This window comes from Lipophrys pholis (genome assembly GCF_963383615.2).
Source record: "Lipophrys pholis genome assembly, chromosome: 7".
In the NCBI taxonomy this organism is placed as follows: domain Eukaryota; kingdom Metazoa; phylum Chordata; class Actinopteri; order Blenniiformes; family Blenniidae; genus Lipophrys; species Lipophrys pholis.
The window spans coordinates 2,751,059-2,766,058 of NC_137638.1; the positions used below are offsets into that span (position 1 = coordinate 2,751,059).

At 41.3% G+C, this 15,000-nt stretch overlaps 1 protein-coding gene across 1 annotated transcript in view; it reads right to left on the minus strand.

The window, feature by feature from the left end:
* The window catches only part of LOC308112638 (breakpoint cluster region protein-like), a 48,473-nt gene that overhangs the window by 22,749 nt on the left and 10,724 nt on the right, over window positions 1-15,000 (minus strand). Inside the window, exons 2-3 of the mRNA XM_080468314.1 lie at window positions 2,931-3,130; window positions 1,205-1,309 (exon numbers count right to left, since the gene is read on the minus strand). Coding sequence (XP_080324440.1) covers window positions 1,205-1,309; window positions 2,931-3,130 — 305 coding nt within the window. The remainder of the gene's footprint in view (window positions 1-1,204; window positions 1,310-2,930; window positions 3,131-15,000) is intronic.

Sequence of the window (15,000 nt, forward strand, 5' to 3'; positions counted from 1 at the left end):
AAAAGTGAAAAGTGACAGCTGAAGTGAAAAAGATCTGCAAGGTGAACGGCTGGATTCACCGACATCCGATCAATCGGAAATTGCTAATAAAAGCCCTGATCCGATATCCACCAATCAGGACATCCCTAAAGAATATATCCTCAATTAATTAATATGGCAATTATCCCATATTTTACTTGTTCTTTATTCCATTGATCTAATTCTACTCAAAACTATGCCCCATTTATCTTTTATATGTTCTCTGTTTGGGGCCTGTGGGCTTTTCCCCTCATTATTTTCCATTTCTAATTGTCGTTTAATGATTGCTTGTCTCCTCTGTCTCGCCTGACTTTTTTTGTTTGTATGTTTTTACTGTAAAGCACTTTGTGTAACAACTGTTCTTAAAACCCATTAATAATAAAATTAATAATAATAATGGTAATTACTTTATTAATTTTACATGAATCTTTAACAATCAAGCTGCACAAACGAGCCCAAAACAAATCTTCTTCTATAATATGAAGTCCTGTTAAAGTGTTATTATATTTCCAATGTATTTATTAAATATTATTTCAGTAATGTAATATGCATATTATTAAGATAAAGACTCAAATATTTAATTGCACGATTGGCTCCATACATTTTCAAAAGGACAGAATTATTATACGATTGTTGATTTTTACAGATTTTTTTGGTCTTTTTTATAAATTGACCTCGGGGTAAAAAAAAAAAAAAAAGCACAAGTGAACTTGGAGAAGTTTCATGGAAATCAGCAGTCATGTTTCTCTCGTATCTGTCCATTAACCTGCTGGGAACATCCACAGGTTTTGGTAAACGAGAGGAACCTCAGTATGTTTGTTACACAGAAGGAACTTCTTCATTCCTCAGCGTACCGAAGAATTATGAACAATTTTGCATCCGAGCACCACTGCGCCCTGACTTCAACCCCAAACAACAAGTTTAAGAATGTGGGCCAGACTATTGTGGGCGAGTGGGCAAAAGTCCCACGAACACACTCCAACAGAAATCCTCCAGAGGAGAGTGGAAGTAGCTCGAGCTCCAGAACTGGGTCAAAGTCCAAGTTCATGGGTTCAGACTTCAGTGTAATAAAGGGAAGGATTGCTGCAGTGTGTGTGTGTGTGTGTGTGTGTGGGTGTGTGTGTGTATGTGTGTGTGTAAAACAGTATTTCTGTGTGATACGGTTTGTGCTTCGGACTGAACGTACTATGAGCAGCGCCTCCAGGTGGCTGAGGTAGGTCTCCTCGCTGGCCAGGATTCCTGACAGGACCCACTTTCTCATCTCCAGCCCCTTTTCCTGATCCAGCTCCACCTGGAACAAACAGGAAGTGACACAAACAACATGATCCGTAAACAAGGTTCCATCTTTAATAAACTATACACACACACACACACACACACACACACACACACACACACACACACACACACACACACACACACACACACACACACACACACACACACTCTTGCATGACGAGGGGATTAAAAAAAAAAAAAAAAAAAAAAAAAGGATCAGATTTGATTAAACTCTGTTGGAGTTTTACATTCCGAGACGTCTGCAGCAGAAACTCCCGGCGTCCCAACGAAGACAGATGTGCTTCAGGTCCAGGAGTTATTATTCCAAACAGGTCAGAGACATCAGTCAACTCGGCGGGAGCCGTCCAGACGGTGTGAAACTCTGCCATCGTGCTTTCTACATGATGAAGAAGCTGTGTGCCGAGTGATCCCCCCCCCCCCCCGCGCTATAATTTTGTCTTTGAGGACAATAATATCTCTACAGCCGAGGGGGAGGAAATGTTTCTCCTTAAAACATGTTTACTCTCAGTATACTGGTTCTTTTTCCTTTTTAAATAACTGAAAGGCTCGCTCTGTAGCTTTTATACTGGACGGAGCGGCTGTCTCAATGCCTTGCTCAAGGGCACCGGCTCAAGTTTTTGTGCACATCAAATTCATTTTAAGTCATCGTTCCAGTGAGGCCACGCGGCCAGTGCAGAAAGTTTATACACTAAATATTATTTAAAGAAAAGTCAAATTTACATGACTGATTCTTTGATATAAAAAAACATGTTTCAGCTGCTTGTCCTGCGAGCCCGGACAGTGGACGGATGGATCTGCACCTTTCTTTATATCGCACTGAAGAACGTCTCCTGTTGCCAGCGACTCACTTTGTTTTCAAAAGTCACATCATAAAACACGTCACCACTTTGGTATATCTCTCTTCCACTTTCATATCTCAAAATTATGAGATAATTATGTCATAAATTCAGAAAAAGAATTATTCCAAATAATTATATTATATCATATATTATAAATATATCATTATTATATTATATATGAAAAATTATATAAAAAAATTCTGATAAATTAATTATTAAAAAAATTGTCTCATAATTATGAGATAATTATCTAATAAATTCATAAAAACAGAACCGATTATATTTTTTTACCTGAATTTTGTTTTCCAGGTAAATGCAATATGCTTCCGTAGCGAACCACTCAAACATACAACAGTATAAAAAGTTACTATGAAATTATGTAAAAAAACAAACAAAAAACACAAACCTCTTTTAAACGTCACCAAATGTGAAAAAGCAATATTAAGTCATTAAATCAGGGAAGATATATAAAAAAAAAAAAGATTTGCCCCGATAAGTTTAAGTCACATCCCAGCTTTCGCAAATGCTCACATTTTATTTTGTTTTGTTTTGTGAATTAGTGTTATGAAAGATTAACATAGTTACTAAACAATTAAAACCACTGCAGATTAGATTATCTGCTCCTGCACGACTCATGGAAGAAAGCAGGGAGACTTTAAATTCACTGTTAAACTCTGCAGCATGTCCATCACACAGAAACAGACGAGTAGAGAAACTAAACGGAGGACGGAGAAGGACGACGCAGCAGCAGCAGCAGCAGCAGCAGCACTTTACCGACAGCGTGGATTCCAGCGAGCCCGAGGACTGCGTGTCTCGGCTGCCGCGGCTCTTGGAGCGGAGCCGCGGCGACGGCGACGGCGACGGCGACAGCGACAGCGATCCGGAGAAGGACAGCGGTTCCAGGCGAGGCTGGTGCTCGTCCGACTGCTCCAGCTCGAAGCCATACGGCGGAGGGTTCTCATTGTAGGGAGTCTCTGGGAGAAACACACAAGACAAAAGGACAACAGTCACATGGTGCGCAATTACCCTGTTAGGCGACAAAGTGTACATCGTGGGAAACATGGCGAGCTGACACGTGTTTTTTTTAACGTGGCATTCTAAAAATGTCATTCATCAGAACCAATCAGATGCTTATCGAAGGAGATTTTCACTGTAAAACATGAAGGGACAACAGAAGGTTAAAGGGAAGTATAGATAAACTGTATTGGCTCATAGGAATTTGTTTTTTCTTTTCTGGAAATAGTTTTTAAAAAGTGAAGTTGTCTTAGGTCATGATATTTCTCTGCGTTTGAGCCGCGCAGTTATACATAAACGCAGCTACGACTAAACACAAACGATAATTCCTGAAAACTGCGGCCACAGTGGAGATCTAGATAAACTTCGTGTTGCATCTAAAAGAGGGAAGGCGGAGATTTACGTCAAAAGTCGTGACAGCTTGTTTTTTTCTCCAGGATTCTGATTGGCTATCATGGCTTCATGTTTCTCGCTACACTGCCCCCTACAGGTTTGGCATGCTCATAGCAGCTCTGAACCAGGTGTATATGCAGGTTCGTATCAATGAAGATTTTTTTGTAAACGTAGAGGGGGGAATCCGTTTTTGTAAAAACTTGGGTACGTGTAAACGTGGCTTTATATTCAGGGTCTAATTGTTCAGCCGATGTAACAAAGCCGATCAGAGGCTATAAAATGCTGCATTTGGAGGATGACGCACTGTGGAAAGAGCAGGTGAAACCGGAGCCAGAAAGGCAGAAGGACACTGGAGAATGTATAAAAAAAAACAACAACAACTGAAAGTAACCAGGAAACATCTGAGAGGTTTGGCAAAGTTGGACTGTTCAACGCCGTGTGTCCTGTTACCGGAGGAGCCGGTTCAAGCTGCTCTGGCTCTGGTTCTGGTCTTTCCCCCGTCTAGGTCAGGATGCGGCTCTTTGTTTGGCGCCGCGTTGGCCGACAGCCTTTTACTTCGGGCTTTACGTGATGGCGTTTCCCCGGCGATTCCCCTCCTACATGCTCTGCTGGACTGTTCGGCTTTATTGTTCCAGTTCATTAAACTGGCTGTTTAAGTTTCCTCCCACAAACTGACCGTGGCCATTCGGAGCTGGAACGACCGACTGCTTTTGGCATTTTTGTTTGGTTAAAGTTTCACATTAAGACGGGACAGTTTTTATCTTCTTATACACCCGAAAGCTTTTTTCACACAATTGAAAGTACAGCATGTTGAAACATGCGAGCAAAAATGTAAGAAAACTAGGACATAAATGAAAATGAATTCAAATAAAAGGTCTACAAACTAAATCAAATCAAATTCTTCACATAAGGCTCTTGTTTTCACCGCTTTAGAGTTTCATCAGTATTTAATTGACATGAAGACAGTTTGGTTCGATTTTTGCTTTAAAAATTTGCTGGCATCGAAATGGAATTTTTAAAATAAGATTACCATAATTTCTGGACTAATTGAGCACATCTGAATATAAGCCACACCCACCAAAACAAAACAAAACAAAAAAAGAAAAGTCAGAGTTACGTGATGCACCTGAACGCATCACTCGTGTATTAAAGCTTGTTAACCCGGCAGTGGCAGAGTTCAAAGCGTGTGACAAAAGTAGCGGCTTATAGTCTGGAAACTACGGTAATGATTGAATATTTTCTCGACAGGTCCTTCATTGAAAATGCCAAAGAAAATTTATTCTATCTTGAGTTTGAGTTTAATGTCTAATTTTCTGTTTCAGAACAGATTAAAGGTCATTCCCCAAAACAAATGTGTCATCGTACACCTAGAAATACCAGAAATGATGAAAACACTGTAGTTTGCATGTCAGGCCACTAGTTGGTGCTGCGTTTCAGTAATAAATCCACAGATGAAGCGCAATGTAAACGTTCAAGCGCTTTTAAACTCCGTATCTGGTGTATGAAAGGAACGTGTCTCCACGTATGCCGATGATAGAGTGGTGTAGTAAACGTAATGGTGAAGTGCTGTTCAATTCAAAGGAAACAAAAACAAACTTTATTGATTAATCTGCTTGAAGAAATTTCTCCATTTGCAGCATTTCTTTACTTCTCGGCCACCGCTGTCCCAAAACATGCCATTTTTAAAGACTCAAAACATCTTTTGATCTCGTTATCTCCGGCCATCATTCACCGTGTTTTATGACACATAACTACCAGAACCAGCATTAGTTTCTGCAGCAATCCGAGTAGAAGTGACTCAGCTGATCGACTTTTCTTTCAACCACACCAGCGGCCGACTTCGGCCTCGTTTTCCGGACCAGAAATGCAGTTTTAGAGGAGCTCGTCAAAATTCCTGAATCCTTTCCACAATGTTCCCCTCCCTTCCTGATGCATGTAACCCCCCCCCCCCCCCCCCCCCCCCCCCCCCCCCACCGAGCAGGTGCCACAGAGATAACGAGTGTTATTCACATCACCTCTCACCCGGCTGATCACTATTGAATGTGACTCTTTCCACGGGGAGTAACTGTGTCAAGAAAAGCTTTTTTTTTTTTTTAATCTGTAAAGTGTGACGCTCTTTTTAAGCTCCAACTCTTACAGTTCATGTTTACATTGTGACGACAGCCGAGCTGGAAAAACATGTGTCACCGGTGGGAGATGGGCCTGATATCCCTGTTATTTCAGCCATTTTATTTTATTTTTCTTTGGAGGGGGGGGGGGGGGGGGGACCGTAAAGACAAAGATCAACCGCCTGCGCATCCTGTAATTACCCGCAGACACCCTGACTCACAGCCACTCATCATCTCCATTATCATCGTTCAGTATGAGGCAGCGGAGTGGAGATCTCATTAAAACTGAAAAAACAACAACTTATCTCACAGTGGAGAGAGGTATGTTAAGAAGAGGCTACAAAACAGCTTGAAAACAGGAAAGAGGGGGAAGAGAAAGACGGGAGCGCTCCGGAGAGGATTGGAAGACTGACAGGATGACATCCGCCACAGAGAGAGAGAGAGAGAGAGAGAGAGAGAGAGAGAGAGAGAGAGGATGGTGAAAGGCCACTCTGTGCTCCACTGAAGTTCTACTGCACATCGTCTCTCAGGCTGCAGCCGCGGAGCCACAAACTATCTAAAGTAACTCAGAAGAGAAAGAACCAGAAACATCTGCCAACATGAACATGATTCGTCTTAAAGTTACAGAAAGTTTTTTTTTGCTGCCTTGGTTACTTTTCTACAGTGAAACGTTACTTTGGAAAGTAATTCTTATATAACTTTAAGTGATGTGTCTTAAACTACTAAATAAAGCGGCTTTAACAGTCTTAAGTATAATCTTAATAAGTTCACAGCGAGTTACACTGTACCACATGATTCTAATAACTTTGGGAATGAAGTTTGCTGTGTGCTGACGTGAGTCAATGCACATGAGAGGAAGATGCTCTATAATCTGGATGTTAGTGGAGGAAGATGCTCTATAATCTGGATGTTAGAGGAGGAAGATGCTGTCTAATCTGGATGTTAGAGGAGGAAGATGCTCTATAATTTGGATGTTAGAGGAGGAAGATGCTCTATAATCTGGGTGTTAGTGGAGGAAGATGCTCTATAATCTGGATGTTAGAGGGGGAAGATGCTCTATAATCTGGATGTTAGTGGAGGAAGATGCTCTATAATCAGGATGTTAGTGGAGGAAGATGCTCTATAATCAGGATGTTAGTGGACGAAGATGCTCTAAAATCTGGATGTCAGTGAGATGAAGATGCTCTATAATCTGTATGTTAGTGGAGGAAGATGCTCTATAATCTGGCTGTTAGTGGGGTTAAGATGCTCTATAATCTGGATGGTAGCGGAGGAAGATGCTCTATAATCTGGGTGTTGGTGGGATTAAGATGCTCTATAATCTGGATGTTAGCGGAGGAAGGTGCTCTATAATCTGGATGTCAGTGAGATGAAGGTGCTCTATAATCTGGATGTCAGTGAGATGAATATGCTCTATAATCTGGGTGTTAGTGGAGGGAGATGCTCTATGATCTGGATGTTCGTGGAGGAAGGTGCTCTATAATCAGGATGTTAGTGAGATGAAGGTGCTCTATAATCTGGATGTTAGAGGAGGAAGATGCTCTATAATCTGGATGTTAGTGGAGGAAGATGCTCTAAAATCTGGATGTTAGAGGAGGGAGATGCTCTATAATCTGCATGTTAGTGGAGGAAGATGCACTATGATCTGGATGTTAGTGGAGGAAGATGCTCTATGATCTGGATGTTAGTGGAGGAAGATGCTCTATAATCTGGATGTTAGTGGAGGAAGATGCTCTATAATGTGGATATTAGTGGAGGAAGATGCTCTATAATCTGGCTGTTAACGGGATGAGGATGCTCTATAATCTGGGTGTTAGTGGGATGAAGATGCTTTATAATCTGGATGTTAGTGGGATGAAGATGCTTTATAATCTGGAAGATTAACCACCAGCATTCAGAGAGCAGCCATCAAGTTTAATCTAAGGCTGTCAATCCATCAGTATTAAGAAAAATCAATCAAAATTAAAAATGTCCACCTGAGTGTTTAAACATGTGTCACGGCTGGAGGCCTTTTGCGTTTTTCTCTTTTTTTTATATTTATTCGTGGATCGTGGTAGAACGTGGCTCCTCAGTGAGCATCACGAGCTCCAGCAGTGCCGAGGAAGAATCCCGGCAGGTCTGTCCGGGAAACTCAGCAATTCATCTGCTTCAGAGCGGAAACAGGCTCCCTGTGCAAGGTCATGTGTTCACACACACACACGCACACACACACCGCACACACACACACACACACGCACGCACGCACGCACGCGCGCACACGCAGACGCTACAGACACTTTCAAATGAGTGTGGAAACCAATCCACACTAATAAAAAAACACACCTTTACCACTGAAAATACACCTCTGCTTGTTTTGTTTTCCTGACCTCTCTTCTACTTTTTTGCAGCTTTTGTTTGTCCGGACTGTCAAACAGCTTCTTTCAAAAGTAAAGAAAAAAAAAAGAAAAAGGAGCTGAGCAAACACACCAAAGTACAGGCTTCTCTCTTAAAAGTCAAACTACAACCAAACCCACACGCTCATTAAACAACACAGGAGAACTGTTTGTTTTAGGCAAACATGGATATTTCCGGGTTTTAAGCGCACAAATGCAGCTTTTCAAGGAAAAAAAAGTTAAAAACGGGTAAAAGGAGGGACTGTATCCACACCGTTCATTCAGAGTGATTCATTCTTTGAAATCAGCAGACCACACAGTGCACACCAACTAAACGTGTTTCACCGGTGGACATCATGCAAACTCATCACATGAAAAGCCAAACCAAGCACTCTCACTAAAAAGTCGTATCAAATAATGAAATTAATTTAAGTGACCTGAGTCTATTTTTTTTTCTTTATATTATATAGTATACCAAAATAGTAAAATCCACCGCTGAAGTAAAAACTTGGAAATTCAACGAGCGCTAAAGCTAATTAGAAACAATAATCAACTTCAGTAAGCGGGAACTCACTACTGCCCCCCACTGTGCAAAAGTTGCATTACTTAAAAAAAACAGGATACACAGGATACAGCGGGATTACTGTAAAACCCTCATCAAAACCTGTACTCCTGTCGTTAAACTGACTATAAAGACAGTATAAAATACAACCAAATTCACTCTATAGAAAAATACATGACAAGCCTTACATAACTGTGGTTTAGAGTTGGAAATCATTGACGCTTGTTATTATTCATGCTTCATATGTGTTCCAGGGGTTCGATCCCAGCAGATCAATCGCCATCTGTCGCGAGCTCGCAGTGGCTTTTTCTACACCCGTCCCATCTGGAAGTTAGACTCTAATCCAAAGTAAACAAGCACGGCCAATCTGAAGATACTTTGGAAAAAAAAATAAAATACAATCTGTAGGTTTATTGTAAGTACTTGTAATTCCACCGCGGAGTTGAAAACAGAGTCAATAATCCCAACTTGGAAGTATTTATATTGTATGGAGAAAAAAAAAAACTTTCAAAAGAAAAGCATGTAATCTCCATAAATTAAGGTGATCTGAATGGAGAGTACCGACTACTGCATCAATAATTCACAGAACGTCAATGATTTCCACACTCACGTGTACAAACAGGCTTCCTTTTCATCCTTCAGATTATTTCCCCGCAAACTTTGGAGAAACACAGTGAAATGCTGGTAAACCAGAAAAAAAAAAAACTAAAACTGCACAAACGGTTCCCTGATGTTAGTGAGAAGAAACGCAAGTACAAGACCCTCGACCGTGTCGCAACGTATTTTGTACATCATTAATGTAAATTTTCTTTTTTTTAACAGAACTGTACTTCACTGAAATATTTACTTTTTTTTTTTTCTTTCACTTCCTACATTTAAGGACAAATATTTGTACTTTCTCGTCTTTACATTCCGAGTCAAACACATTTTAGTCCAGCGGCCACATACAGCAGTTTCCTCTTGAGTGGGCCGGCCTGGTAAAATACTGATATAATAACCTTTAAATTTAAACTTTAAAGTTTTTTTTTTATTGTTGTGATGCAGAGTAGACGTCATGAAAATGTCTATATTCACACTAAACCGAAAGATTTTCTACTGAAAATGACTACAGTCTCAACATGAAGTCACTTTTAATGAAACATTCTGGTGCAAAATGCTGTGAAATATATAGAAAACATCTGATGTAGCTGTTGCATTGTGGGTATCTTTTAGAAACTCACCCCGACAGCATGACATTGAGGCTAATGTGAGTTTCCTAAGCTTTCATGGCGGCGTCACTGATATTTTCAGCTCGGGTCTCGGTGTTGTGTTGTGTTCACTCATGTGTTTGAAATTCTGACCATTTTCCCGGGTGGTTTGGCCGGATTGGAGCCTGTACAGGCAGGTTTATGTTCCACACCCCTGCAGAATAATCTAGCTTACATGGTTTGTTTTGTTTTTTGCAAATATCTGGTTTGTGAGCTATAAACTATTATTAGTTTTTTATTATTATTATTATTATTATTATTATGTATTATTATTAACATTTTATGTTTAAAATTGATCAGCTAAAGCCCCCAAAAAATTTAATTAAATGAAAAAAATAAATAGTAATAATAAAAATAATACAGTTTATTTGTATAGCACGTTTTAAAAACACTTAAAGAAACTTTACATCATCATAAAGTCAGCAATGATAAAAAACAAGAAACAGAATTAAAAACACATAGCAAAAGAAATAGAGTTTGTGCTCAGTATTAAAAGCACTACTGAACAGTTTTAATGAGATTTGAAGGTGTTCAAAAAAAGACAAACTAATGCATTTCAGCCATTTTTGTTCCAGTGTGATTAAGAAAATGTCTTATCTTTAAAGAGTAAGAGTAAATTGGAAAGTTTTGAAAATCTGGAGAAAAAAAACACTGTACATTACTTCAATATTTCATTTATAAAGAGAATCGATTTTTTTTATCACTTTTTTTCCGGTAATATGGACAAAAAAAAGGTGACTGCATAAAGAGTCAGACACGGAGCTGTAAAACAACCCCGACATCTCTAATGTCCCATCTGAAGCTTAAAATGGTTTCGACTGTGCAATAGAGCTGTGATAAACACAATCTAATGACGTTACATAAGCCCAGCAGCTGTGGATCAGAGAGGAGCCGACGTCGCTCCGGACCGCTCCTCACCTCAGTAAACTCGGGTGTTTTTCAAGAATTTCATTTTGACTCTATTCCCACGGCTCAAGCATTTACAGAAAATCATCATCAGATAAATAGAGCATGAGCGGCTCTCTCGATGCGACGCTTGTTTTCGCTTTCCTGCGGAGGCACCTTGAACAACGGCCACTAAAAATAGAAGTCGAGGGGATTTAAGGACTCGGGGACAAAAACAAGTGGTTCCTGACGGGTTTTCTGTGGAGTCATCAGTCCACGGCGAAGCACCGTTTCCTTCCTCCGGCATGGCAGACGGGAGCTACGGAAGACAATCCCAGCTCTTTAATACTCGCGGGCACGTCCTATTGATGACAAAGCAAAGACACATCCCAAAGCCCCTAATCCTAATCCACAGAGATGAACCGCGACGGAGGGGCAAGCGGGTGGAGCGACAGATGTGCAAGCAAAGGCCCGTGTCACACCGTCGGAGATCCTGTACGACACAAAAACAATCACGTGGGTTTGCCTCACCACACGAGACCGCCGCGCGACATGCAGGAGGTTTTAGTGGGCAGCAGCGAGGACGCGTCCCGCTTTCCAGCCATGCGGCGTTTGCATGTTCTCCAGAGACCCGCCGACACTTCAGCAGAGATAGTGGATGGTGTTTCACCCCATGGCCTTCTCACTGTGAGCCGAGAGCGCTCACCGATCCAATCCAACTTTATTTGTTTGGCACGTTTTAACACAACAGCCGAGGCCGATCGAAGTGCTTTCACAGTTAAAAGTTATAATAAAACAAACAGTGAATAATAAAAATAAATAAATAAAACTCGCCAATCGCTTTCATATTTTAATTATTTGAAATGTCATTATTTTATTTATCATCTACGTAGTTAGTTAGTTAGTAAGTTGAGTATTACTGGATATTGTATCTTAAATTTAGCCTAAATTGGTATTTTTTTTTTTTAAATTGTACCTCATTTTGTATTATTCATCTCAACTACATTTTTTATTTATTTATTTATTCATTTATTTATTTGCTTAAAACTTAATCATATAGTTTTTTTTGTATTTATACTTTTTTAATTATTTGTCTTATTCCTCAGAAGAACTTCTTATTGTTATTATTATTATACATTCATTTATTAATTCACAGTGTTTCATTCTGTCGAAGGGCTTTATGAAAAAACTTTGATTTCACTCAGTTTAGAAAATAGAACTCTTTAAAGCTCTTCTCCACTCTACTAATCCATTTCTTTGTCTTTTCACCACCTTGTCAGTCATTTGTGAAGCACTTGGAGACGCATTAAAAAATGACAAACAAGTAAAGTTTGATTTGTTCTGGAAAGTTTTCAGCTTCAGAGTGCCAGTTATATATAAAGAAAATAATAAAAAAAAATTCAGATTGATTGACTGATGGAGGCAAATCCAGTCGGCATTTCCCAAAAAATATGAATCAGAGTGAGAAGCAGAGCATTGATTGAGCCCAGTGAGACGCTGGGTTTAGAAGAGCTGCATCCATTTTTCCCCTCATGTCACCAGCGGGGGGGGGGGGGGGGGGGGGGGGGCAGAATCAGAGCCCACTTTACACTCCCCGCTGTGAACATATCGACCATCCTCTACAGATCAGTAAGCCACCGGGAGGAATTTAGATCGCCAGCTCCCAAAAATAAACATGGCATACCGAATGTGTTGATCGATCCACTCAGGGAGCTGGAAGTGAGCGTTAAGCATCTATAATTCACCGCAGAGCAGAAAAAGAGCCAACGCGGTGAATAACAGCCTTTCTGTCGCCTCTATAATGGTCGTATGGATCCAGAGAGAAAAGTTACACCTTTGGGGGGGAAGAAAAAAAAAAACTAAACTGCTGCAGAAGAAGATGCCAAAGTGTTAAAAGCTTAGATGCACTTTATGAAAATGGATTCCCCTCCGGTCTCTGAGGAAACAGACGAGGCAGGAAGAACCATAAGAGAGGAGGCGGCTGAAGGCTGAAGGCTGAAGACTGAAGGCTGAAGGCTGAAGGCTGAAGGCGCCGCAGTCCCCTGATGAGGTGACCTCAAGCAGCGGCCATCTTTGTTTCAACCATTTAGGGCTGCAACTAATTAGGATTATTTGATTAGTGTTTTATTCACTTGAAAATGATAGATAGATAGATAGATAGATAGATAGATAGATAGATAGATAGATAGATAGATAGATAGATAGATAGATAGATAGATAGATAGATAGATAGATAGATAGATAGATAGATAGATAGATAGATAGATAGATAGATAGATAGATAGATAGGAGTTTCATCGCTCCCCCGCCTCCCTCATCCTGTCTGTCCTTCCTGAGTGCAGTGATGTAGTTGTTGCGTTATTTATCTATTCATTTCTTTATACTGCCTGATGTAAGCTGCCATTTAATTGCCCGACTTGGACAAATTAAGTCTTTCATTGATTAATTGATTGATTGATTTAAAAAAAGGGGCGGAGCTTCCTGACAATATACCATATTTACTCAGAAAAATTACAAAAATAGTGTAACATTTCAGCAGTTGTGTTCTTGTTGTAATGATAAAGTTTATTGATTATGTTTGTTAGTTTTGTGTCACCTGAACGAGTCGGCCTGTGATTGGCTGAGAGTGGAGAAGGGGGCGGGTCAGGTGAGCGTGCGGAGTATGGTGCGGAAACTGCCTATGTGTGCGTGTGTGTGTGTGTGTGTGTGTGTGTGTGTGTGTGTGTGTGTGTGTGTGTGTGTGTGTGTGTGTGTGTCCGTTTGGAGGAGAACTGTGGATCGGCCCGGTTCTGTTCAATAATAAAGCGGCTTTACACACAAGAAACTGGTCCTGCTGGACCCTGCAACAGTAAAGCACAGTGACTTGGAGAAGTAACTTTTATCTGATTACTGGTTTAGTAATAGTAACGTGTTAGATTACTCGTTACTGAAGTCACTAAGTAATGCTTTACCGGCATCACTGCCTGGGTGTTCGTGGATTTGCTCCACAACTCTCCCATCCTGTACGTGTGAATGTGACTGTTCTGTTCCTCTGGGTTTCTTTTGTCAGCTGAGATCGTCTCCAGATGAAGCAGGTTACAGCTGATGGACGCTCGTGGAACCGGGGGGGGGGGGGGGGGGGGGGGGGATGCTGCTGCACCATAATCAAGCAGCTGTTCCGCCCAGCGCAGACGCCAGCTGTGTGTTTTTGGCAAACGGCACGAACAGTGAGCAAACGCAGGCGTGGTCACGTGAGGCGTCCACAGGAGCCGGGAGGCCCCTGGAAACCGCGGGGCTGCCGAACGCGGCGAGGCCCACCGGCACCGGCCTCTGATCTGCTGTAGGCCAGCCTAAAATTAGAGCAGGTCAGAATCGGGCCGCCCGGCCCTGCACACCTACTAATCAGCGTATATTGAAATAGCTCCGGGTGGGCAGACTGTAGCTTGTAATGCGCCGCGTAACGGGCAGAATGAAAGCCCAATAATTGTTCCAGGCTGCGAAAATAAACAACGGTGCTTAAAGAACGCGCACGAGAATAACAGCACGTCTAATCTGAAACGACACGAGCTGAGTTTGAGAATGAATCTCATCTTTCTCGGTGGAAAGCCTGTAAATTATCCGGCCGCTTGGCCAGTGCTTGAGATGATGAGCGGACACAAACGCGGACATTCAGCAGCAGTCAGCAGGTGACGAACACCGTTCAGACACTCAAGCCACGGCAAAACGAAACCCAGTGACCCTCCCGGTTTGATCAAATATTCATCTGCATGTCTGATTAGAATGAAATATTAGTGAGTGGACCTGACCTGACGTGCTGGCTCAGCTGTAATCTGCCTGGCAACACATCTGCATTCAATAAGAGGCGGTGCATGTGTGCATGTGTGCATGTGTGCATGTGTGCATGTGTGCATGTGTGCATGTGTGCATGTGTGCATGTGTGCAGGCTCACAGCAAACTGAGTCCGATCACCTCAGATCTGAACACTGTTTATGTTACAAACCCCACAAATCTGCAGCTCCGGAGGAATTTTATCAAGTCTGACAAAAAAACAACAACAACAACCATGTGGGTCTAGTAAAGGGCTTTTCTCCCCCTGGCAGGTACATTATAGAAGTTTTTGTCACATTGGATAAAGTTCAGAGTGGAGACGTTTGATCTCAAGGCGATTGCAGACTGATTTTTAGAAGTCTTTGACGTGTAGTACTTCCTGTACTGTTCAACGAGCCCATCGTCAACTTGGATACGACAGTAAGTTTGATTTTAACCTACTTGAGTGTGCAAAAA